Source organism: Diceros bicornis, chromosome 1, assembly GCF_020826845.1.
Source record: "Diceros bicornis minor isolate mBicDic1 chromosome 1, mDicBic1.mat.cur, whole genome shotgun sequence".
NCBI lineage: Eukaryota > Metazoa > Chordata > Mammalia > Perissodactyla > Rhinocerotidae > Diceros > Diceros bicornis.
In genome coordinates this window covers 83,012,644-83,038,508 of record NC_080740.1, presented here as the reverse complement: position 1 = coordinate 83,038,508, position 25,865 = coordinate 83,012,644, and the positions used below count along the sequence as shown (strand labels likewise).

The 25,865-nt window shown below is 50.7% G+C and overlaps 1 protein-coding gene and 1 long non-coding RNA gene across 2 annotated transcripts in view; one reads left to right on the top strand and one right to left on the bottom strand.

The window, feature by feature from the left end:
* SLIT3 (slit guidance ligand 3) overlaps positions 1 to 22,685 on the top strand; it is a 598,986-nt gene extending 576,301 nt beyond the window's left edge. Inside the window, exons 30-36 of the mRNA XM_058545649.1 lie at positions 4,582 to 4,719; positions 6,256 to 6,496; positions 8,431 to 8,561; positions 16,861 to 17,015; positions 18,242 to 18,527; positions 19,874 to 20,082; positions 22,221 to 22,685. Coding sequence (XP_058401632.1) covers positions 4,582 to 4,719; positions 6,256 to 6,496; positions 8,431 to 8,561; positions 16,861 to 17,015; positions 18,242 to 18,527; positions 19,874 to 20,082; positions 22,221 to 22,456 — 1,396 coding nt within the window. The 3' untranslated portion in view covers positions 22,457 to 22,685. The remainder of the gene's footprint in view (positions 1 to 4,581; positions 4,720 to 6,255; positions 6,497 to 8,430; positions 8,562 to 16,860; positions 17,016 to 18,241; positions 18,528 to 19,873; positions 20,083 to 22,220) is intronic.
* Positions 15,269 to 23,229, bottom strand: LOC131408667 (uncharacterized). The gene is made up of 3 exons (XR_009220803.1): positions 22,972 to 23,229; positions 22,203 to 22,401; positions 15,269 to 15,557 (listed from the first exon to the last, which is right to left on the bottom strand). It is a non-coding gene; the product is annotated as an uncharacterized LOC131408667 (long non-coding RNA).
* Between the last annotated feature and the right edge of the window lie 2,636 nt (positions 23,230 to 25,865).

Here is a 25,865-nt window from a genome sequence, read left to right as displayed (position 1 = left end):
TCTCAGTCAGAAGGCAGAGAGTTCTCGGACTTTGGGGTTTTTGAGACTGAGTCAATACTGCAAAGCTTAGGACTTCGTGGAAACCCAGGATCTTAGAAAGCCCGAGACAAATGACATCATAAAATCACAGAATCTTAGGAACTTAGAACTATGGACTCTTAGATTCATAGAATCCCCAAAACTTGAACTTCTAAACTCTAAGAATCCCAGAATCTAAGAATTATGGATTCTAGTTGTTGTCCCCCAGCTGGCCCAGCCATCAGTCCTCAAATCCTCATGTGGTGAGTGCAGTGGATAGTGCAACAGGTTTTTGAGTCCCTCCCTCTCAAGGTCCTTGCGTGGACCAGGGGGAGGAAAATCTGACACTAAACAAATGTTTAGAAAAGAAGGAATTTCTGATGCCCTTGATTCTGGCCCTGCACGCTGCAGGGGGTTCTGAAGAGGGGAGAGAAGAACTTACTGGAGCTGGGAGGGAAGCCCCCCTACTTTAGGAAGTGGGAGGCGAGGTGTGCGTCAAAGGATGGGTGGATGTGGATGGGCTGAGAGAAGGAGGGAGGGCCCCGCAAGTGGAGATGAGTCTAGAGTAGGTGAGCATGAGAGGGACACGTGGGCATGTCTTTTTCTCTGTTCTCCTTTCCTGTTTTCACATCCTAAGCCTACAGTTCATCACCAAGGAAAATGCAAGAGGCATGTTAAGGCCTCTGGTTTTGCTGAGAACAAAGGAAGCTTCCATCCTTCCATGCATGCAACCTCATACAGATCCACCTTATCTGCTCCTGCCTCCCTCTGAGATGTGCCAAGTGGGCTCTCAGGCAGTCGAGTTACCTGAGTGTGACGAGAGTAAGGGATGCCTCCCAAGACCCCCCCGCTTTTCCCCCTCCAGAATTTGACTTCAATTCAGGGCTTCTCCTTAACTCATGGAAGAACTTAATGAAGAGGCAAAGGGGAGGGAAGAGATGTGTAAAATACAAACTTGAACCCAAAGCAGAGCAGGCTGGACTGACAAGCAAAGTACTTTGGGTGTGCCTAGGAATGAGCAGTGATGGTGGCTGGGTATCTGAGCTGTGAAGAATGGGTGGCATCTCCACAGATGAAGAGATCAGTGGTACTCCAAGCTGAGTGGACAGCAAGCCCAGAGGATGCTAGCTGGAAAGAGCACAGCCAGCACGAAGACTGGTCAGAAGCGGTCCAGAGTGCAGGGGTTGGGGCACCAGAGACTTAAACAGGGCCCAAAATCACAATCCTCTGTTACTTGTCCATCAAAACGTCACTCTGCTGTAACCAAGGCCCCTTGAGTTCTAGGACAATATAGAAAAGAAAGAAACCAATCTAGCTTTCAAAATCTTGAGAGAATACTTTTATGCACAATGTCTCCTAGAATCTTGAGGAGGTCTACAGGCCAAGTCAATAACGTGGATTTTTTTTTTTATTAAAATGCATTTAAGGAGCTGGCCCGGTGGTGCAAGTGGTTAAGTGCGCATCCTCCACTGCGGTGGCCCGGGATTCACCGGTTTGGATCCCGGGCGCACACCGACGCACCGCTTATCAAGCCGTGCTGTGGCGATGTCCCATATAAAGTGGAGAAGGATGGGCACGGATGTTAGCCCAAGGCCAGTCTTCCTCAGTAAAAAGAGGAGGATTGGCAGATGTTAGCTCAGGGCTGATCTTCCTCACAAAAATAAATAAGTAAATAAATAAATAAAAATAAAATAAAATGCATTTAAATCAAAAATCCCTTCTCCCAGTGCAACATTTCATAAATTTGTCCCCCTCCCCTCCCATCACCATAACAACTCATATCCCAAGGCAGGCTATGTGACATTGACAAAAGAGACATGCAGTTAGGGCCACCTTTGCCCAAGTTTGAAGATGTTTATCCTTGGAGAATTCCCTGTGTGCTGGTCTAATGAGGCCTCAACTCAACAGGACAGATAGTACTCTATCACTATCTGTGATATAGACACTGAAATAATACTGCACTGAAGCCCTGCAGATAATAATGAACACTGCCCATAAACCCTGAAAATCGTAATAACACAACAAAGATCACAGTGACTGACGTGCACTGAGAATTTATTCTCCCAGGCATGGTGCAGTACCTCATTTAACACTCAACAATCCTAGGATGTAGAAACCATGACCCACTTTGCACGTGGGGTCTGAGGTGCACTGAGGTGAAGCAAGCTCTCGACATGCATGTACGTGGCAAGGGGTGGGACTGCGAGTCAGTCCAGGCCCAACTGGTTCCTTAGCTCACTCTGGAGATTCCTGATGTCCTGGAACCAAGGATGTCACTTGGCTACCCTCTCCCTTGTCCAGAATCAATAGGTCAAATACGTATCAAAATTGCATAAGCCTTACACTTTCACTAGAAGAAAGATGAAGGCAAAAGATTTGAAAACAATAGGGGATGCAGGTTATACCACCAGATGCTTCTCTTTAGCAGATGAAGAAATGTGGCGATCCTTGATATTGGAAGTGAGGTCCTTGAGCCAGCAGCATCAGCATCACATGGGAGCTTGTTAGGGATGCTGATTCCCAGGCTTCCCCCAAAACTCCCTGAATCGGAGGCTGCACTTTAACAAGATCCCCGGGTGTTTTGTTTGAGAAGTGCTGGTGTGGACAGGGCTGTAGCATTGAAAAGAAGGATGTAAACACATTTGCCTCCAGACCTCCACTGCTTAGTCTGTGAGTGAGCATGGCTTCCCTATTCCTCATGAAGACCTCATCACTAGCCTTGAGCTCCATGCTTAAAAGGCTGGATTTTACCCTGTAAGTACTGAGCAGCTATTGTTGCCTTGGAGAAGCTCATACAGCTTGCATTGCTCTGCAGATACTTCTCAGAATTCAGGAGACACAAATACAAATGCCTACTGGTGCCAGGTTTAACACTAGCAGAGGTCTGGGCTGTAGTATGTTGAGCACGTGCCCTCAACAAAGGCGTTCTCGATGTTTCTTTAAAAGACTAAAGTGGAATGTGGGCTATGATGTGAAAGTTTACACCTTCTGGAGCAGCAGTAAGTCACGTATTTCAAATTTACCCATCAAATAGTAAAGGTGAACAGGTCAGATCTTAGCAGATTTCTCAGTTTTCAATTGCAGCCCCAGTAAATCCTCAGATACTAGAACTTGTCCCCCTCCAGGGACACCCCATCCCCTGAGTGTCTTTCCTAGCCATGAATCCACAGCACACACCATGCTCTGCCAACCATAGCGATGCCAGCATCCACTTGTGATTCCAGCCCACTTCTCTCCACTCCTAAAAGGGGAAGGGCAAAGAGAGGGAGGAGGGAGGACCATCCCTTGTCCTGATGCTTCCCCAGTCAGGCTCCTTTGTCCCGTAAGTATTCAGAGGTCTTGCTTCCCTCTCCACCTTAGCCACCTTCCTCCTCTGACTTAGGCTGGGGTTATTATTTATACTCTGCCCGATAGAATTCAGCTGATGGGCCCAGAAGTGCGCAGGCTCCAGGCCCTGCAGGAGGCAGAAGAGCCAGGAAGCGTCTGTGTTCGTATGTGCCTGTGGGTGTGCCTGAGCCCCTGTGAGTGATGTGGTACCTTTGGGTTTGTTTCTCCCTGAGACTTGGGCACAGTGTCACCCCAGACAGAGGAGCCCAGAGATGCATGTCTCTGGCCCACACTCAGGGAGGCCAGGTTTCAGCCACAGCAGCCTCTGGCCAGGTCTAAACCGGGTCCAGCAGGGACAGGGGTGGAGCTGCTGGCATGTTGCTCCACACAGAGGGGCAGTCAGCATGTAGGGCCTGGGTTGGGGCAGCAGCTCCCATGCGCTCACCTGGGGAACGTGAGCCTTTTATTAAGGGAGGGGGTTTCACCCTTCTTATCCCAGCCCAAATCTCTGGGAAAAAATGAACAAACAATAGAAGAGAATCAAAGGGAGGGCAAACAGCATCATTTCTTCATCATCATCACTGTCTACATATCATGCTGTTTACTCAATGTTTATCTAGTGCACTGCACAGAGTATATCACTTACGTTTTAAAATAGCCATAAGAGGTGAAGTTATTTGTCATCAACGCACTTAAAGAAGAAGAAAGTGAAAGAGAGAGAGGTAATGAGTGGCTGACACAGTGAGAACAGGGTCTGACACACAGTGACTGTAAACGAATGATCATTACTCTGAGAGCCTTGGGGAAGTCACTTATGCTCTCTCGGATCTCTGACTTCCTCCTGGTAATGATGGGGACAGACCTCCCTCCCGCGGCGCTGGGGGGCCACAGTGATGCACCCAGTGAAAGGTGCTTAGCACAGAGTCTGGCACAAAGGAGGACTACACTGAAGGTCAATTCCATGTAGAAAGTGGTAGACCCAAACCAAAATCTTTGTGAGTCCCACCCTGTTCCCCTCACCTAGCTCCAGAAAACAAGCTGCCCCCACGTGAAGCAGGCAAACCTCTGCTTGCAGGGACCAGAGGCTGTAGACAGCCACCGACACTGACTATGGGGCCAGGCTCTTCAGAGCCCGTGAGAGTTGAGGGGGACTTAGGTGGGTAGATAGAGGAGAGAGGAGAGGCCGCCTGGAAGCTGGCCGGGCCTAGGGAACAGCCTCGCTCTGCTGTGTTCCAGGTGCGAATGTCTCCCCGGCTACAGTGGGAAGCTCTGCGAGGTAGACAATGATGACTGCGCAGCCCACAGGTGTCGCCACGGGGCCCAGTGCGTGGACGCAGTCAATGGCTACACGTGCATCTGCCCCCAGGGCTTCAGGTATGGCAGAGGGGCCCCTCAGGAAGGAGCCAGCCTGGGCCAGATGGCAGGCGGCAGCGGGCCAGGGACTGGTGGGCTAAGGTGGCCAGGGTAGAGACCCAGGCCTAGGCAGCCCTAGCCCTGGATCTCCATGGTGCCTTTATTCCCCCACACCTTCTTCAGCCACTCCAAGTCGAAGAGCAGATGTTGTTGACCCCATGTTGTAGATGAGAAGAGCCACCCAGGGCAACCACGTAGCAGGTGGACTATGGGTCCAGCTCACATAATGTCAATCTTGGGCACGATTCCATCTAATGGAAGATGCCACCATCTTGAAGCCCAACTTGCAGGGTGGGGATAGCCACATGGCCACACTGGCAGGAATCTTCTTTCTAGGCTAGAGAACAAAAACATTGTGGTGCCCCAATGGCAGAAAAATTGAGGTGGATGGGAGGGTTTGGGGTCAGTCACTGGAAACAGTGAAGCCAAAAGAGAAAGGGGTGATGAGAGGCACTGGCTAGGTGGTCCAGGGATGTCTGTGGGGTATGTGGAAGGAGAGGCTTGGCTTCCAGTTCTAGCTCCCACACTAACGAAAGGAAGGGCATGGAAGACTGGAGGGGAGGACCACACTTAAGGGGAGTCAGGCTGGGGAACAGCTACATGTACATCAATATTCATTGGATGGCATAAGTCCAACTGTGCCAATGAGCCTTGGTCATAGACTCCAAAAATGAGAACCTGGAAGGAACCATGAGTTCTCAAGGCCAGTGGTTCCAAAGTCTGATTGAGACTGTCTTCATCAGAAAGTGTAAATTCCTGAGCCCCTCTCCAGAGCTACTAACTTAGAATTGGGAGGGTGAGGAGAAGGGGCTGGGAATCTGCACTTAAAAAATTTTTTTTTAATTTACCATCTTAAGCATTTCAAAGGGTACAGTTCAGTAGTGTTAAGTACATTCTCATTGTTGTGCAACCTCACTACTATCCATCTTCAGAACTCTTTCCATCTTGTAAGACTGAAACTCTGTACCCATTAAACAATAATTCCTCATTCACCCTCCCCTAGCCCCTGGCAACCACCATTCTACTTTCTGCCTCTATGAATTTGACCACTCTTGGTACCTCATATGAGTGGAATCATACAGCATTCATCATTTTGTGTCTAGCTTATTTCACTTAGCATAATGTCCTCCAGGTTCATCCGTGTTGTAGCATGTGTCAGAATGTCCTTCCTCTTGAAGGCTGAATAATATTCCATCATATGTATATAGTACATTTCGTTTATCCATTCATCCGTGAAAGGATGAATCTGCACTTTTAACAAACTCATCCCAGGCGATTCTGATGGCACTGAAATTAGCGGACCTGCAGCCTGGTCCAACCTCATTATTTCAAAAATGGGGAACGGGGCTTAGAGAAGGAAGATGGCTTGCCCCAGTCAGTGGCAGGGCTGGAACTAGCCCCAGCTCCCATCTCACTCCTCTCTCTCTGCTAGCAGCTTTTTTGCCTAAATAACTGATTGTCTCCTCTCCCCGCCGTTCCCCTCTACCCGCCTTCCAGTGGGCTCTTCTGCGAGCACCCCCCACCCATGGTCCTGCTGCAGACCAGCCCCTGCGACCAGTACGAGTGCCAGAACGGGGCCCAGTGCATCGTGGTGCAGCAGGAGCCCACCTGCCGCTGCCCCCCGGGCTTCGCTGGCCCGAGGTGTGAGAAGCTCATCACCGTCAACTTTGTGGGCAAGGACTCCTACGTGGAACTGGCCTCCGCCAAGGTCCGGCCCCAGGCCAACATCTCCCTGCAGGTGCGCCCCACCCACCCAGCCCTTGGAAGGACCCCAACTTGCCCCCAAGCTCTGATTGTTTTGAGAACAGCTGGGATGCCCCAGATCAGAGCAGTCCTGCTGCCTCCCTAAAGCATCATCAAGGACAACACTCAGCCTGGGGGATCTGAACCAGCTCTGGCCAGAGGTCCTATAGACAACTCCTGACTAGCTCTCACTGCAAACAGTAGCCCCCACTTCCAGCCTCATTCATTCTTGTCTCTAAGAAATATTCATTCAACTATTATATGCCAGACACCGTGCTGGCAATGGGGATTCACTGGTGGACAGGACAGGCAAAGCCCCTTGCCTGGGGCAGAGTGACAAGGACAGGGATAGTGACAACCCTGAGTGTTGTGGGAGCACATAGGGTGGGCATTTCAGGGAAGGCTCCCCAGAGGCAATGATAACTAAGCTGAGATCTGAAGGCTGAATAGGAGTTTGCCTGGAGAAGGGCAGAAGGGTGAGGGGCTAACAGAACAATCTAGCCTGAGAGATCAGCGTGTGCAAAGGCCCAGAAGCACCAACAAGCAGGGCATTTTTCAGGGAACAGAACACCATTTAGTATGAACCAAATTCTTTTCCGACTAACTTCTTTCAGGTTCCTTACTTGTGGACCTAAGCACATTTATTCCAAACTACATTTCTGGGTGACCTAAATACTATTGGGGGGCAGAGGGGAGAAGGGAAGTTGTATAATAGAGAAAAATCAAGCTATGGGCTTGCTGGGGAGGAGAAACCCCGGAGAGACAGCTAGAGGGTGCGGGCCAGTTAGTGGCCTCTGTCACATGGCACCAACTGGGGCCCTGCCCTCCTTTTGGTTATGGCTACACTAGCTCAGGTTTAAGCCTATGGAGAAACTATTCATTCAGCAAACATCTATTGAGTGCCTATACATGCCAGGCACTGTTCTAGGCACTGGGGTTGCAGAAATGCCCAAAAAGTTCAGACTGCCTCACCTCGTGGAGCCTGCAGTCCAGTGGGCAGGCCTCTGAGATGAGCGTTGACCCCGGGCACAAACAAGAAGGAAGCTCTGGCTGCCATCACCCCTCCTGGGTTCCCCTCATTGCCCTCCTGCCCTCTTCCCTCGGTCCCACCCACCCAGGGACCCGAATGTTGGGTCCGCCTAGTCAGAGCAGCACCCAGTGCCCCAGACGCCCAGATGTCCTATCAAACTAACTGCTCCACGTCCCACTCCTCTAGGCTGCTCTTGTGCGAAGTAGGGAGCTGACAGACTCATCAGAGAACCCCATCCCTGCAGCCAGGTGTTGGGCAGATGGGGGCCCTCTGGGCAGCAACTTCTGAAACCAGTCATTCTCAGGCTTGGCAACATATTAGAATCACCTGGAGAACTTCTGAAATTATTTTTTGCCTGGGCCTCACCCCCCAGGGATTTGTATGTAATTAGTTTGGGGTGAAGCCCAGACACAGGTGTTTTAAAAAATCCCAAGATGACTCTTAACACAGTGCCTGGTTCATAGTAAACATTGAATTAATTGGTATTGTTAGCATTTTGTTTATAATTATTATTATTATATTTTATACAGAAAGACTGAGGCCCTGAGAGGAGGGGGGACTTGGGTGGGATCACATTGTATGCCACTGAGAGGCTAGATTAGAGCTTGGGGCTCCTGTTATATATATATATATATATACATATATATAAACGGAGTGGCACATAGTGGGTCCACAATAAATATTTGTTCAAGTGAATTGCTCAGTCAGCATTTGCTGGAGTATAAGTATAGGCCTTCCTTCTGGGAACTTAAGACTAGATAGAGGAGGAAATATGGACATGAGTTCAGATCTGGGGTTCATTCAAAGATGCCACCCAGAAGAGGGCTCTGTGAGGTGGGGATGGGGGAGGTTAGGTCTCAGGGGAGCCCTAACCCACATGCCCTGGCCACTCTCTCCAGGTGGCCACTGACAAGGACAACGGCATCCTTCTCTACAAGGGAGACAATGACCCCCTGGCACTGGAGCTGTACCAGGGCCACGTGAGGCTCGTCTATGACAGCCTGAGCTCCCCGCCTACCACGGTGTACAGGTAAGGACCACAGTCCCTCCTGCCACTGCACGAGCCCCCGCGTCTTCCTCCTGCTTCCAGCCCTGCGAGAAGATGCCCGGGGCCACTCTGAGGCCTCTTGTCCCCAGCTGCCCCCCACACACACATTTTCCCCTCACACCGAGTGGCGGGTGGGAGGGGAAAGGTGGTGTTGGAGGAAAGTGGCATGAGAGGAAGGCAGACCTGAGCAGGGAGGTGACACCTCATTACCATAAGATAAATGGCCAGCTGGCTGCTGTGCAGGAGCCCTGTGCTCCAATGGGGACGGGGCTGCTTAATGAGACGCCCTTTGCAAAATGTCATCCTAATCTGTTATTAGTTTAAGAAAGAAAACAGAGGAAGATTAGCATGAAACTCAAGGGGAAGAAATTCCAGGGCATTGAGGGAGCAGGACTGCTCCTTAAGTGACTTTCAAACTGTTCTGAAGGACAGTTTTTCCTACACTTCAGTCTTTTCAGCAATCACCCTGGTTTTTGCATTATCACTATGTCAGCTGCACTGTTACTTAACAGGCCACCTTACATCAGCTTTACATCTGCTCACTGTTTAAATTTAGCTTCATCTTAAGTAATATCATCTGTGAAATCACAGATATGCTAGTTTGATGTTAGATTTTTTTCTACTTCTCAGTAAACTAAATACTAAACTATTAAAATAAAAAATCATTTTAGTTATAACTATTTTTGTAATAGTTATAAAAATAACTATTAAAATGAGAAGTGTTTGTCTGGGTTACACCTCAAGTCACGTCAAACACCCGTGGAAGGAGAGCCATTCCCTGGGGAAAGTGGAGGACATGAGAGAGACCCACATCCAGAGACGGGCCTTCCCCTCTGGAAGCACGAGCACATTTGACAGGGGTCAGTGAAGGGCAGCACGTTTCAGATTTTCTTTTCCCCCAGTAACTAAATACTTTCTTCAATTCAAACTTCATATTGACCTCAGGAATATTAAATACAAAGAATCAAAACCGCCCTGCAGGGCTGGAGGGAGCAAAGTTCCTCCTTCATACGCCTTCATGAAGGCCCCAGCACACCTCCAACAAGCCGAGGTGAAAACCAGCGGTTTAAACCGATGGTTCTGGAAGTGTGGTCCCAGAGCAGCAGCACCCAGGTTAGAAACTTGCACATTTTCAGATTCCACCCCGAACCTGCTGACAGAAGCCCCTGGGGTCCGGCCCAGCCTTCTGTCTAAGGAGCTGCAGGTGATCTGATGCGCAAGTCAGAGAAGGGCTAGTTTACACGCGGGCCTTCCCGGAGAAGGAGGGGAAGAAGGTGTGTGAGCAGGCAGAACAGCAATGACAAGCCTAAGGGACAATGATCCGGCATCGACCAGAGCAGAAGGTCCATGGCGGAGGCGGGTGGAGTGAGGACCAGCCAGGCCCGGACAGTCGGGTACAATGGACTCCAGGAGAGAGAGCTCTGCCTCTGTGCTCCCTGGAGTCAGGGCCTCCTAACATCCGTGTTCCTTGAGCCACTGGCCATGGGCAAAGTAGAGGAACAGAGAGCCTGGGGGCAGGTCAGGGGCAGCCTGACATACAACGCATGTGGTGTCAGACACATTCGGGTTTGAACAAGTTATTCAGCCTGTTTCCTCAATTTCCTCCCCTGTGTACTGTGGATGATAACAGGATGCACCTCCAGGGGTGGTGGTTGAGCGTGGGGGTTGAGAAAGCGCTTGGCAAATTGATCCTTTATAAGGGCCTATCAGGGACAGAAGGTGAGAGCCCGGCTTCCGGAGCGGCTGGGGACCACCCCAGCAGAGCCCTGCCCTTCCCCACGCTGATGTTAGCTATTGGGAGCTTGGTTTGGTAAAGGGGTGGTGTTGTCGGTAGGCATGCTGGAACCCTCTGCTGTTGCCTAAATCAAGGGACTTGAGTCAAAATGAAATGGGGACCAGGAGAAATGCTCTCTTACAGCCTTTGTCAGGGAGTCAGATGCAAGTTAGCGGGGGGCCCTAGGGAGACCCCAGGCCCTTTCTCTTACCCATGGGAGCAACCCAGTGAAGGATGCTCAGGCCTGGATCCTAGGGCCAAGGCTGGTGACAGATCTTCAGTGCCCTTCAGCCCACAATCCTAAAGGGCCAAGTCTCCGGAAGTCCTGTATTAAAAATGGTTTTGCTTCCAAATACTTTCCTCTGAGGCAGCCTTGGTTTTGCCCTGGTAGTACACTCTTTCACTCATTCAGAAAACCTCTCTCAGGCATCTTGTGTGGGCCAGGTCCTGGGCTAGGTGTAGGGGACATAGAGTTAAATAAAACACAGTCCAGAGAAGAGGGCAGATGTGTAAATAAGCAACTGTTACACAGGCAGAATAAAATAGGTCTCGCCAGAGACACCGTCATGCTGTGGGGACCCTGAAGAAAGAGCAGACATTTCTGCTTGGAGGACCAGGGAAGGCTCCCTGGAGGAAGAGGTAATGTTTGAGCTGAGGCTTGAGCTCTGGCTGACGACATTGCCTCAGGCTGAGAAGCGAGGAGGCCCTGGGCAGGGGGAGACCCATCAGTATGCACGGCAGCCATGCTGGGAGGGCTGGGTTAGTGGAGGGCACAGGCCCAGCTGACCAGCAGCTGATGGGGCCAGGAGGCCATTCCAGCCTGAAAAGGAGATCTCCTCCTCAGAGTCACAGCAGCGACCTCTGGCCACCCGGGAAGGCCTCCTCAGCCTCACAGCTGGGCCAGGTCGCCAAACCAAAGCTGACCTAATCAGGGGACTTGGCAGCCTGCAGGCTTCTGCCCACTGAGGAGGCCCCACTGACCAGCCCCTGAGTGGGGATGAGCAGCCAGGGCCCCCAGCAGGGATTCACAGGCCTGGAGCAGCTGGACTCCGTGGCCTCCTTTGTGCGGGTGCCTGATTTTGTTTATCTGCCCAGCTGTGGTTACAGGTGGTGATGAGGGCGCTTCAAGGTTCTATTCCAGGCCCCAGGACAATACACAGAGAAGCCCACCTGAGCCCCTACCTGCCCCAGAAAGGGGACAGACTGCACTGCTCCTCAGTTCTGAGACTTGTCAGAGGGGCAACTCACCTGCCTGGAAGGCCAAGGGGCTGAGAAAGTAACAGACTTAGGGAAATCCCAATAGGGAGTGGTGGGAACTGTGGTGGTCTGGAGAGTACAGGCCTTGTCCGAAGGGACAGTTGACCTCAGCTCCAGCAGGTGCTGCTATGTGGGAATGCAGGTTCTCAAGAGAAGCCAGAAATTCAGTTTCTGTGTGAAATATCTCAGTGTTTAAATGTAAGCCGTTTTCAAACACCACGTGAGAGCTCTACTTGGCCTGCAGTGCGTGCTCCCCGAGTCCCATCCTTTGCCAAGGTCTTTGTCTCATTTGATCCCCACCATAAGCCCCAGGCAAGTGTCATCACTCCTATTTTAGGGATGAGAAACATGATGCTCAGATGAAGTCCTTGGTCCAAAGGCACACAAGCCAGGTAAGTGGCAGAGCCGGTATTCGAACCCAGGTCAGGGTCCCACCAAAACCCACTCTCCCATGGCTGGCTCCCAGGCACAAAGGGCAGACCTGAGAGAGAGACAGACCTTGTGCTGGTCCAGCAGTGGGGGGTTGCTGCTGTGGTGTGAGCTGAGGTCTCAGGCAGCTGCCTGACTAAAATCCCAGGCTCTTTGCTCCTGTGAAGCTCTGTCGCCACCTAGTGGTCACAACTCAGCATCCAGGTGAGCGCGCCTAGCACCTAGAGGAATGACTGTTTGGCCCCGGTGGCGTAGGGTCCTTCTTATGGCTTCAGAGCTTAGATTTGAGTCCTGCCTCCACCTCTTCCACTTTAAGACTTTGGGCTGGTCACCTTAAGTCTCTGAGCTTTAGGGATCTTATTTCAGAAATGGAGAATAATTGTACCTCCCACACGGGGGTTATTGGGTTAAATGAGAGAACGCAGGTCAAGGTACTTGGCCTAGAGTAGCACAGTGCCTGGCCTGATTAAGCGCTCAGCACATGCCCACCATTGTGATTAAAAGCAAGAGAGAACTTGGTGGCCCCTCTGGCTAACGCATGTCCTCATGCCAGTCCAGGGCGAGCCACCAGCCTAGCCCTGACACCTCCAGTGCTCCCCACCTCCCACTCCACGCTGGTTCATCTGGCCCAGTGGATGATGAGGAGGACTCACAGAGCCCCTTCTCTCTCCTGAAATCCCCAAACGTCTCTCCAGGAGACTAATTTTGGGGGCTTGGAACACAGTAGATTCATTTCTTTTAGAGTTAACAGCAGGTTGTTTTCCTTGTGAGGTTTTTTTCCCATTTTTTTCTCTTCTTTTGTAGCAGCAGAGCCATTTTTCCCATTGATATTTTACTTCAAAAGCCAAGATTTAAAAAAAAAAAAAAGAAAGAAAAGAAAAGTTGGGGCCGGCCTGGTGGCGCAAGCAGTTAAGTGCGCGCGCTCCGCTGCAGCGGCCCGGGGTTCACAGGTTCGGATCCCGGGCGCACACTGACGCACTGCTTGGCAAGCCATGCTGTGGCGGTGTCCCATATAAGGTGGAGGAAGATGGGCACAGATGTTAGCCCAGGGCCAGTCTTCCTCGGCAAAAAAAGAGGAGGATTGGCAGATGCTAGCACAGGGCTGATCTCCTCACAAAAAAGCAAATAGAAGTGGAGCCATCCTGATGTGCAGGATGGTGGTGAGAAATCAGAGCTTTCAGCACCGCCCACCCCAAACCTCCAAGGACCCACAGTTGGAAAACCACTGGCTTTAGACATTATTTCCATGAGACCCTGGTTAAGATGTGCCAGGAAGAAGGTGACCTATTTACCCATGAGCACCTACTGGCACAAAGTTCTGGGAGGTTTGGATTTGGAATCAATCTTGACTTTGAACCTCAATTCCACCACTTCCTAGCAGTGTGACCCTGGTCAACTTACTTAGGTTCCCTTCCTATAAAATGGGCTCACAAGAGTGCCCTCTGCAGAGATGGTTAAGAGCCAGTGGAAGCATACAGAAACGCAAAGCCCTGGGCAGCTGTGAGGTTGAGATCAGTCGAAGGGCTCTTCTAGGGTCCGCTAACCTAGTCCCCAACCCAGCGCCTCCTGCCACACCCAGCTCCTCCAAGCCTAGGGTTGGGGTCAAGGAGATCATCATTTCCACCTTTACTGAGCACTTGCTAGGTATCAAGGGCCATGCATTGCCCATTATAACCCAGTGAGGTCAACACCATCACCATCTCTATATAGAAAGAAGCAGAAAGTGGGGCTTACAGAACTGAGGTGATTTGCCCTGGGTCCCTCAGCTGGAGGACACAATGTGACACTAGACCTCTCCAACCCCCGAGCATGAACTGGTTCAAGAGTACAAAGGAGGAAGGGGCCTGCCTAGGACTCTCCTTGTGGGCATCAGGGGAGGCCCTCCATGGAGCCAGGTGGTTAGGGCACTGCAGAGCCCAGCACTCTGTTGCAGGGGTCAGGAGCTGGTGGCCTCACAGTCCTCTATGCTCCTGCGGCTCCTGCCAAACCACTCTCCAAGCCGGGCGCCCTCAAAGGCAGAGTACCAGGGCCTGGGTTAGTTAGGAGAGCACAGGAAGAAAAGAAGGCAAGGGCTTGGAGCCAGCAGCGGGGAGGGGTTACTGGTGTGTGTTTGTTCGCTGTGTCTCTGTGTGTCTCTAACGGGAAAGCAGCTGCCCCAGACTCCCTGAATCTTAATATTGGAAGAGAACGCTAAGACCACCCGCCCAGAGCTGCAGCCTCTCTACAGCTCCCTCTCTGACAGGTGGCTGCCCAGCATCTAGTTACTCACCTCGGGGAGGTGGGGGGAGCTCATTTGCATTCAGGGCAGCATCAGTTTAGCCAATGGTTTGGGGATATATCTGCATATTTTTGCATGTGTGTTTAGAAAACTGTGTGAGGGCTCAAGGTCAGAAGCTTGTGGTCTCTGCACACCAGCCCTCATTCCCCCACCCACCATAACCAACTAGTTGTAGGGTCACAGGCCTCTGCTGGAGGCTACTGAAATAGAAACAGCTTTACCTTCCTATGGCTTCTTGGCTCCCCATCACAAGACCAGCTCCCCCAGTGGACTGTGTTAGCCACAACTCCACCTCCCTCCACTACCCTATTTCTTGACCAGAATTTACGTTGAAAAGTTGGGCGTTTGATTGAGAGGAAAGGCTAAGGAATATGTGAGCTTTGTGAGTGAAGGTACTTGTCTTATTTGCCACTGATCCCTAGCACCTTAGACAATGTGGTTCATAGCAGACGCTCTGTAGGTGGATGGGTGGGGGGTGGATGGATGAGGAATGAATGATTGGATAGGTGGTTGGATGGATGGATGATCGATGAGTGGGTGGATGGTGGATGGTTGGGTAGATGCATGGATGTGAGAGGAAAGAGTTCTTGATGGATTTGGGAGGGTCCTGGCTCCTGCATGTCCCCCTGCCATCAATTTATCCTGAGATCAGCACTAGAGCAGAGGTCACTAGGTTTGCAGACAATGGTAGGTTTCTGTTAATATTCTAAATAAGATTAATAATAATTGTTCACATTTTCCCAGTAATTTACAGTCTACAAAGCACTTTCATGTACCTCCTCTGATTTGATTATCACGATAATTCTGTCAGGTTAGTCTCCCCCTTTTACAGATGAGGAAACTGAGACCAGAGAGGTTCTGTTTCTCTGATTGGCCATGATCCCACCCAGAGTAAGAGGCTGGAATGGACTCGATGCTTTCTCCACTACACCCCAACTCTCTTTTCCCAAGCATCTCCCTCACCTCTTTGGCTGCTGAAGTTTCTAACTCCGAGTCAGTCACGAAACTGTCCCTGCCTGCTGGGTAACCAGTGCCACCTCCCTGCCAGGATCCTCTTGTTGGGGCCAGTTCTCCTGGGGATTCACCAGGGAGACTTCACGAGGGGAGGGAGCCTCCATATTTACCATCAGTGGATACAACAGAGCTCAGCCTGCTCTTCAGAGAGCCATTTTCTTCAGGGAAGGAGGTGCCATATCCCCAAACTCTTCTGTCGCGTCTCATCACTGCTTCCTCCCAGCCCCTGCCAAGGATAGAGTAGTGGAAAGGGTCAAAAGTTTTGCCTATGAATTCTGTCTCTGGCACTAACTAGCTAGGTGACTTCAGACAAATCACTTAGCCTCTTTGGGCCTCAGTCTCTTTATCTGTGAAATAGAATATCTGACACCACTTCACAGAATTATCGTGAGGTTCAAATGATAGCAGTGACTCTGCTCTTGTGCCTCATAAGCCCTCGGTGAGTGGCTGCTGGTGCTGATGGAGGCAGCACGGGGAAAGGGAACGCATGTGGGCTTCAAAGCTGAGTGTACCTCAGTTCAAATCCATGCTCTATCACTTATTAGCTGTGGGGCCTTAGGTAAATTATCTAACCTCCCTGGGCTTCCGTTTCCTCCTTTCTGTAATGGGTTTAAGAAGCGTACCTTGCAGGAGTGTTGTAAGGCTTTATTTCCCCAAATGTGGTATGCACTGGACGTGCATGAGATGAATTTAGGTGGGACAGAGACACACTACTGACATTTTAACTGTGAGATAATTTTTTTCATATGTACTAGAGAAAATATGTAAATCATACTGAAATATGTTTTTCATGGACAATATTCCTTAGAACAATGCTAGCCTTTATCCTTACTGATATTTAATGGGAAAATGGAGCAGTTGAAGAAAACATATGTTAAGTAAAGAAAGGTCCCAGTGATGTGCAGTAGAGCAAAATTGAGGAGGTGGTTTGAGGAGGGAGTTCGCTTCACTCTGTGAAATTCTCGAAAAGAATGCAAATCATGATAGCCAAATGCACTACCTGGCCCTAGAGTGGATCTTATACTGAAAGGAAAAAAAATGCTATGAAAGACGTTATTATGTCCACTGAAAAATCGGAATACAGATTGATTAAATACAAGTATGGTATTGAAGTTAAATTTACCAAAGTTGAGAACTGCGCTGTGCTTATATAAGAGAAGATCCTACACTAAGGAAACGCATGCTGAGGTATCCAGAGATGAAGGGCCACGATGTGTGTAACTTTCCTTTAAATGATTGAGAAAAACTGTGTGTGTGTGTCTGTGTATAGATATGTATGTATGTGTATGTGTGTGTATGTCTATAGAGACAGATAAATGATAAAGAAAATGGAGTTAATAGGAGAATTTGTAGGTGTAATAGGTAATGGGTGTTCTCTGTACTGTTTCTATTTTTGCAACTTATGTAAGTTTGAAGTTATTTCCAAATGACACAAAATGCAAGTAGTGCCAGTCAAGTTCACAGCCCAGTGCCAGGCCATGGAAATCACTCAGCAAACCCCCTGGCCCTCCCCCTTCTCTCCTGCCCAGCGTGGAGACGGTGAATGATGGGAAGTTTCACAGCGTGGAGCTGGTGATGCTAAACCAGACCCTGAACCTGGTGGTGGACAAAGGAGTCCCCAAGAGCCTGGGGAAGCTCCAGAAGCAGCCGGCAGTGGGCATCAACAGCCCCCTCTACCTTGGAGGTAAAGCCTTCCTCCTCTGTCACCTCCACCTGCCCTCTGCTCGGGCACCCACACCCAGGCCCCCTGGCTGGGGTTCCCCTGCTCTCATCTTAGTACCCACTGCCAAAGCCAATCAGAGAAAGCTTCCTGGAGGAAGTGACAACCAAGTTGATCCCTAAAGGGTGACTAGTTAGCCAGGTCATGGGGAGGAAAAGAGGAAAGGAGAGAGGGCAGGGCTCCTTCTGGGAACTACAAGTTATTCAGAGGGGATGGTGGAGGGAGGTGACAATGGAACGTAGAGGAGGACGTGGAGGCAGAGTCCAGGCCCCACGATCTGCGGGCTTCAGGTCACATTCCGTCTGCTCTGCCACCTCCTCAGACCCTGTGAGGCTCAGTTGATGCATGTAGAAGAACATGTTTGAGATTGAGGTCGAGCAAAGACCAAAGGAGAAGCAGCCACCAGTCTGGCAGAGCCTGGGCCTGAGACGCAGCCCTGGGTGGGTAGTTCTCAAAGGGTTATGCGCAAAAAAAAAAAAAAGGCACCAGAGCAGCTTGTTCAACACAGAGATTCCCAAGACCTCTCCCCAGGGAGTCCACCTCTGGAGGGCTGGAATGGGCCCATGGGCCCAGGAATCTGCATTGTTGACAGCCGGTCCAGGTGCAGGGCGTCCAGGGAAAGCCCTTGGCCCAGAGCACTCCCAGAAGGGACACAGCTTCTCTCCAGGTGAAGATCCCCAAAGTTCCACTAGTGGAGGCTGCTCCTCCAAACCCCTTCTTCTCTCCCAAACTCCAGCTCTCCTGCCCTGCGTTCTCCTGCAGAGCCGGTAACAATGGGCTATGGAGGCCCCGTGGGGCCAGCGGAGGGGTGTGATGCACCACCCATTTCTGCCTAGAGAGAGTGGTCCTCCTTCATCCAGCCAGTGTGGCCACGTGGCAGTGCATGGCCAGATCTTCTCATTTTTTCTAGAGAAGCCCGAAATATGGATTTTTATAGGAAATTTTCTATATTTACATATTGGCAGCAAATTCACGTTTGTTAGAGTCACAGTGCAAGACAAAGGATGCGCGCCCTTGTGGGGATAAGGTCCCATGTTTTGGCCCATTCCGACGATTTGAACAGCAGAGGCCCGGTGCTGTGCGCACTTAACCCCGAACACGTAACACAGCTCTTTCTCGCTCTCAGGGGAGGTCTGGGCGAGGGGGGCAGGGGAGGGTCTTCAGGCCACTGTCCTGGCACCCTCCCACAGGCATCCCCACCTCCACGGGCCTCTCAGCCTTGCGCCAGGGCACAGACCGGCCGCTGGGCGGCTTCCATGGCTGCATCCACGAGGTACGCATCAACAACGAGCTGCAGGACTTCAAGGCCCTCCCGCCACAGTCCCTGGGGGTCTCGCCGGGCTGCAAGTCCTGCACGGTGTGCAAGCACGGCCTGTGCCGCTCGGTGGAGAAGGACAGCGTGGTGTGCGAGTGCCACCCGGGCTGGACCGGCCCGCTCTGCGACCAGGAGGCCTGGGACCCCTGCCTCGGCCACAGGTCAGTGTCCCCAGAGCCCGGGCTCCCCCTCGGGCCCCCAGCATGGACTCAGTCCCTGCCCCCACCCCTGCCCCACCTGAGAAGTGGGCACTGATGGAAGCCGGAGGGCTTGTGGTCAGACTGTAGATGGGACTATGTAAGTGTGACTGCTCCAGAGGTCAGGAGCTCACACATCCAGACAGAGGTCCCGCTCAGAGGCATCAGTGTGCGAGGGCCTTGCTGAAAACACCTGCGTCTGTCCAGGGGCCTTGAGAATCTGTCCAGAACCACAACACGCCCCTATGCTGCCTCCGTGTGAATCAGAAAAAGGGCGCCCCTTTGGCCAGACACAGCCCCATGGGCATTCGGCCTGGCAAGGGGAACGAGGGTGAATTTCAGCTCCGACTCAGCTGCCCCCTCAGCCGGTCCCCTGTGCAAAGCACCAGGTGTGTATAATCACACAAAACCGAGTCACATGTCATGGCCCAATAGTTCATTATTCATTCGGGAAATATTTACTAAGGGCCTACTATGTGCCAGGCCTTGTGCTAAGTATATTAGACCCAATATTCTCCGTGTTAAGAAACCTGAATCAGCCAAAAAGACCACCAGAGCCAAGACTGGGAATTTGGTTGACTGACCAAGTGGGGAAATGATATTTTGGATCAGGAATGAGAGACCACTCTAAAGGGTTTGAGTTTCTTGTGGAGCTCGAGACTGTGTGTGTGTGTATCTACAGTAAATACTGGCTCTGAATGTCATCCCAATAGCGACAATGCTGCATCCTGATTATGAATATAGACTTGGGCATCAGTTTCTCCATCCATGAGATGTGGAGGGGTAAGACTACTGCATAAGAGCAGCAGAGGAGAGGTGCTGGTAGAAATTAAGAATGAAGCTCCGTGTAGCACACTTACCCCAATGCCTGGCACACAGCAAGTGGTAGCTGGTGGTGGTGGCGATAAGAATGGTATTATTATTATCAATTAAGATGGTAAGGCAATTAAAATGCTTAGAGAATGCTTAGATTCTTCCAAGCAGTGACTTGCCACTTGGATACATGAGTTTTGATGTCTGTTTGAAAAAGAGCAAGCAAGCTAGCCTAGTCGTGGTCACAGCTGGCAGTGGACGTTGGGGGGTGCTCATGAGCCTCCAGCTGGTTGGAAACTGGGACAGAGTATTTAAGAAAAGATTGATGCTCAGCCACTGGGCTGGCAGAGGGCAGACCAGGGAATGGGGAAGGCCAAAGGTCCCAGAGCTCTGGGTCCCCTGGTCTGAGCCTGGTCCCTGGCTGGGGTGGAAGAGGAAGCCTCCAGCAGCACTTTCTCTGCTCTGGTCCCCCCGCTCATCCTTTCCTCTGCCAACAGCTGCAACCACGGAAAATGTGTGGCAACCAGGACCTCGTACGTGTGCAAGTGTGCAGAGGGCTACGGAGGGGCCTTGTGTGACCACAAGAATGACTCTGCCAATGCCTGCTCAGCCTTCAAGTGTCACCATGGGCAGTGCCACGTCTCAGATCAAAGGGAGCCCTACTGCCTGTGCCAGCCTGGCTTTAGTGGGGAGCACTGTGAACAAGGTGGGTCTACTGTGCGTATGGGAGGGGGGACCTAGGAAGGACATGGGAGTCAGCGTTGGACTCCGGATCCAGACTGCCTAAGTTCCGGCTCTGGCTACGCCACTTAGAGGCTGCATGACCTTGGTTAAGTCACTGTCTAAGCCTCAGTTGCCTCATCTTGAAAATGAGGGCAACACTGTACCTTCCTGTTTATTGCTGTGTAACAAATTGGCCCCAAAACATAGCAGTTCAAAACCCTCCCTTGTTGCCTCCCCTCCCCTCTCTCTGCTCCTCTCTCTCTCCCTGCTCCTCTCCCCTTCTCTCCTTTTCCAGCTGTCAGCCCTTGAGATGCCATGCCTTCAAAACTAATCCATGCCCTCGCCACACAGTGTGGCCTCCTGAGCAGCACCATTGACTCACCTGGGAACTTATTAGAAATGCGCACTCTCAGGCTGCACCCCAGACCTTTTGAGTCAGAACCTGCGTTTTAACAAGAGCCCTCAGTGCTTGACTCTTACGCGTATTAACGTTTCAGATGTTGCTCTACAGCCTCCCTCCAATCCTCCTGCCATTATTGGGTCAACAAAAGACAGTTGTTTGTTTGGTCTGATCCATTCTCGTAAACATCAAATTACTTATCTCGGCTAGTGGCCCCTTTAGTGTATTAATTTTGAGGTAAGCTCAAAAAAGGAAAATTAAATTATATTTAATTTTTAATCTGTCTCACCTTGGGGGTTTTTCTCCTGCCTGGAAACTGAGAAGTTTTCCTCCCTGCCACCAGATTCCTAGGCGGGCCACCCCATCACTAGAGGACTCTTTCACGTTTTATATCGAGTTGAAATACTATTCTTAACCAAAACTGATGATTTGAAAAAAATTTTATTAATGTATTTTTAAATAATTTCAGATGTAACAGAAAAATTGCCAGAACAATATAAACAGCTCTCATAGTCCCTTCCACCAGACTGCCCAGTTAACAGGTGGCCACATTTGTACTCTCCCTCCCCACGTTACACACACGCGTGCCCACACCATTAGTCCTTTTCTGATTCTTTTAACAAATCTCGTAATTATTTTACAAAACTGTATCAAACGTAACAAACCTCACGTTACATCATCACATTAATCACCTGAAGCTTTAAAATGCGTAAAGCCTGTTCTCATTCTGTGAAGTAGGAGAAAGGACGTGGAAATGTGTCACCAATTTCCAGACAAGCTGAGGCCCAGGGATGGCAAGTGACTTGTCCACGGCCATGTGGCTGAGGACCCTGGCTCTGAGGCCAGTACTCTGCTCCTCAGTGCCTTGCCAATGCAGTGACAGGAGAGGGGTGGAGATGAAGAGCTGGGGCAGGGTCCAGAGGATTCAAGCAGACAGAGGGGCGTCCCATTCCCCTCCTTCTCCCTCCAGTTATTTCTAGGACTTCTGGAAAAGCTCATCCCTGCAGACTCTTTGGCTCATTAACTCCTGTTCCTCATTCACATCTCAATTCCAGCATCACTTCCCAGAGACGTACCCCTGGGCTAGGTCAGGCTCCTTTGGTATGTGCTCTTGTACAAACATGTTCCTTTCCTTTGTAGCATCCATCTCAGTTTAGCATTACAAATATAGTCCTTTAAACGATTGATTATATAATTAGTGTCTAGACTCTACACCAACAGAGATAGGCTACTGAGAGTGGTGGGGACTGGGGCAAACTGGAGATCTCCTGCGCCATCGAAAGCACTCAGCTTCAGCCCATCATTGCAGTGCAGGGCTGCAGGCTCAGCTTTACCAAACCTCCTAGTTTTCAAAGAAACCAGAAATCCCACCTTTTAGGTCCTATCTCCTGGGTTTGTTTTGGTTTTTTTTATGTTGACATTTAATTTGGTCTTTAAGCATGTGTAACACAATCAAAATTTGCCTGGGGATAGGATTTAGCCCAGATTCTACCAGTTTGCCACATCTAGCTTGGTCTTTAAGTTCCTTGAAGGAAGGGACCAAGCCTACTTTTGTCACCATTATATCCTCAGGGCTTAGTCATAAATCTAGTATAGAGCATGGCACAGAAAAGCCAAATAGCTGGGGGGTGGGGGGGGTGGATTAACCCAGGAACTGCCCATGGGCCTGCCAGCCACCTACACTTCCAATGCCCTGACCTTACCTCTTCTGCCCTCTGCAGAGAATCCATGCCTGGGGGAGATAGTCCGAGAGGTGATCCGCCGCCAGAAAGGTTACACATCATGTGCCACAGCCTCCAAGGTGCCCATAATGCAATGCCGCGGGGGCTGCGGGCCCCAGTGCTGCCAGCCCACCCGCAGCAAGCGGCGGAAATACGTCTTCCAGTGCACGGATGGCTCCTCCTTCGTAGAAGAGGTGGAGAGACACTTAGAGTGTGGCTGCCACCCGTGTTCCTAAGCCCTCTGCCCCCCACCTCTCAGACTCCAGGCTGCTGGGGTTGGGAGCAGCCCCATGCCACCCCCTCGAGATTAGGAGTGAAGAAATGGAAGCTGGAGAGGAGACAAAAGAAGAAGAGAATATTAAGTATATTGTAAAATAAACAAAAAATAGAACTTATTTTTATTATGGAAAGTGACTATTTTCATCTTTTATTATAAAAATATATCACACCATCTGAGTATATGGACCATATAGTGAGTTATTTTTACCAAGTTGTTTTGTGTTGTGTATTTGGCGTGTTTTTATGAACAGCTGTTAAAAATTTTAAGAAAAAAGACTAATAAAAATGTTTTAAAACAAAAGGATAAGAATAAAGAGGTGATAGCCTGTGCGAAGAAGAAGGAAGTTTTTATGTTTAGGAAACACTATCATGTCAGCAGAAACCAAGACCTGCGTACGGAGCTCAGGAAAAGGAAGGATAAGAGGAAGAGAGAGATGGAAAAGATTTTTCTTTGTTTCTTATCTTGAACTACCTTGTTTTCTCTTCCCTGTAAGCACCCAGCTGTTAAGAGTCCTGGTTGCGATGGCGAAGACGCCCAGTTCTTCCAGGAAAAGCTGCTGAGTATCAGTTTTCTCAGAGTCTCTGAGACCCTAAGCAGTGGCTGCCCCAGGCCCTCTGCAGGGTCAGAACCTACCGCGGACCCCCTTCCCCTTCCTGGCTGGCCCAGGTTCTGTTAGAGAACTATCTGAACTCCGCCACAGGCTTCATGTGAGCCTGTTTTGCGGAGTTTTAGAACAGCTGCTCTTTTCCTGTCCCTCCCCAGGAATGCAGTCCTCCTGGGGGAGGGGAGGGAGGGAGTCAGCCTCTCTCCTCAGGCCCCAGCCACTGGCCCTTCCGCCAGAACGTTCTGAACCACTCCCCTCCCTCCAGCCAATTTCACAGGGGAATGAGATGATACAGGAGAGCAGGCAGCCAGGGCTGCTGGGATGAGGAAGGCCAGGAGCCAAGCCTGCCCCCAGCCCTGGTAGAAGTCCAATTCCACAAGGTTCTTGGAGGCTCTTGCTATGGGACAGACAGGCCTCTGCCACCTGATCCTCAGGCCACCGTGATAATGACAAAGACCCCTCACCCATCTACATTTTCCAACGCTTGTCCACACTACACCTTATTTCATTCATGTAACCCCTGCCCCCGGGAGAGGTAAAGCAGCATAGCCCATTTCATCAATAAGGAAACTGAGGCCTCTCTCCGGCTCCATTCTTGCCTTAAGCTGCACATGTGATAAGCGGAAGAGCCGGGCCTGGAGCCCAGACTCAAAGCTCTAGATTCCTTCTCCAGAATGGTGTAAACACGGGAGATGCAGGCAGTTTAGGTTCATCAGAGAAGCCTTACCAGAAAAGGACAGTAGACAGTTTTCTGCTATTCTTCCTGCTGTCTGTCTTGTTCATTCCTTGTTCTGCCTCCCTCGTGTCCAGAAAGATTCTAGAGAGAGGGACTTACGTATCAAGGCAGGTGAGCCAAGGCAGCCTGTCCAGCCCTGACTCCACTCCAAGAACTGCCCGCCCTCCAGACGGGGACTTGCCCCTGTCTCCCCCACCCTCACCTGCCCCGTTCTACCCCCACCTGCCCCCTTCCACCCTGTCAGGCTAGTGCAGATGGCCCAGGGGCTCAGCTGCTCACACCAACTCCCTGCCTCACGTCCTCCATCTCTGCTTCCCCAGGAGCCTCCCTGCAGAAGTGTCAGGGAGGAGACTGGGGCTGAGTGGACCTTCCAGCTCTGAGGGCCCCCAGAGGAGCCTAGTGTTTCTGTGAGGACCAATGATGGGCCAAAGGCTCAAAGAAGCAAGAAGGGAGAAAGAAAAGAAAGGAAGATGGCAGAGCGCAAGGCAAGTGGCAGATAAGGAGGGAGGAGGGAAGGGAGGGGGAAACGAAGAATGGAAGGACGAAAGGGCTAAAGAGAAGAAGGGAGGGAAGGATAAGATGGAGGAATTTACTTAAAATATGCATATTAATGTTTTGTTCCAGGTACTGTACCTTATGATGGGTTAGTGTCAAATATTAATAGCTAGATTTGCTTAGTACTTATACGTTATACATCAGATACCAACCTAATTTTTTTTTCATTTAATTCTCAAAACAACCCTGTAGTAAAGACATTACTAACCCATTTTACAGTTGAGTAAATTGAAGCATGGAGAAGTTAAGGAACTTACACAGAGCAGATGTCTAATAAATTGCTGTACCAGGTTTCAGGCCCAGGCTATCTGACTCTAGAAATTGCCCCTTGTGTGAAGGAAACATGTCCCGCCTTTAAGGATCCTACAGCCTGGGCCAGAAACAATCATGGAAATGGACAATTGCTTTATTATACAAGTTCCCTAATGGCGGTATAAACAAGGAAAGTGGCTGACCAGTGTATGAAATGTCCCATCCTGGGTCTTCAAGGATGAATAGGAGTTTGCCAGGGGATGGAAAAGGGGGTTGAACTTTCCAGGGAATGGCCTATTAAAAAGCAAAATATGGGGGCCGGCCCGGTGGCACAAGTGGTTAAGTGCACATGCTCCACTGTGGCGGCCCGGGGTTCGCTGGTTCGGATCCCCGGCGCGCACCGATGCACCGCTTGTCGGGCCATGCTGTGGCAGACGCCCCATATAAAGTGAAGGAAGATGGGCACTGATGTTAGCCCAGGGCCAGTCTTCCTCAGCAAAAAGAGGAGGATTGGCAGATGTTAGCTCAGGGCCGATCATCCTCACAAAAAAAATAAAAAAAATAAAAAGCGAAATATGAAAAGGCCTGGTAAGTTTGGGGAACAGTCAGAGGTCTGGGGTGGAAGGCGCATGAGGTGCACACTGGGGAGTCAAGATAAAGAGTAGACACGAAGGCAGGCGTTCAACCACAAAGAGCCGTGTGTAGCAGGGTAGACCACAGGGACCCAGCATGGTTTTGAGCAGAGGAATGCCAACACAAGCTCTGTTTTAGGAAGAGAACTGGTGGCAATGTAGAGAAATGCCTGGAACAGGACATAGGGTTCTGCCACCCAAAATGGCTTTCGGGGCTCCCAGTTCACTTTAGTTTGTTATAGCTAGACAATGCTGATTTCCAGTTAGGTCACAAAAGCCTTTGTGGAAGCTCAGATGTTCTGCCCTGGAAGGGTTGCCCTGGGATCTGCCCAACACCCCCACCCCACCCTCTATTCCCCATGCCCCGCCAGCCCACCCCACCCAGGCAGGTGGACCTGGGCCTTATTCCACCACCAACACTCCTTGCTAGCCTCTCCCCACCCATCACAACGCCCACTCAGCCTGCTATCTCGAGATCCCAGCCCAGCGTCACTGCCTTTCTGGAAGGACTCGCCAGGCTGCAGGCTTTCCCTCTGCCTCCCCAACGAATCCAAGGCCTCTCTCTCCCAATCACTCCCTGGGCGCA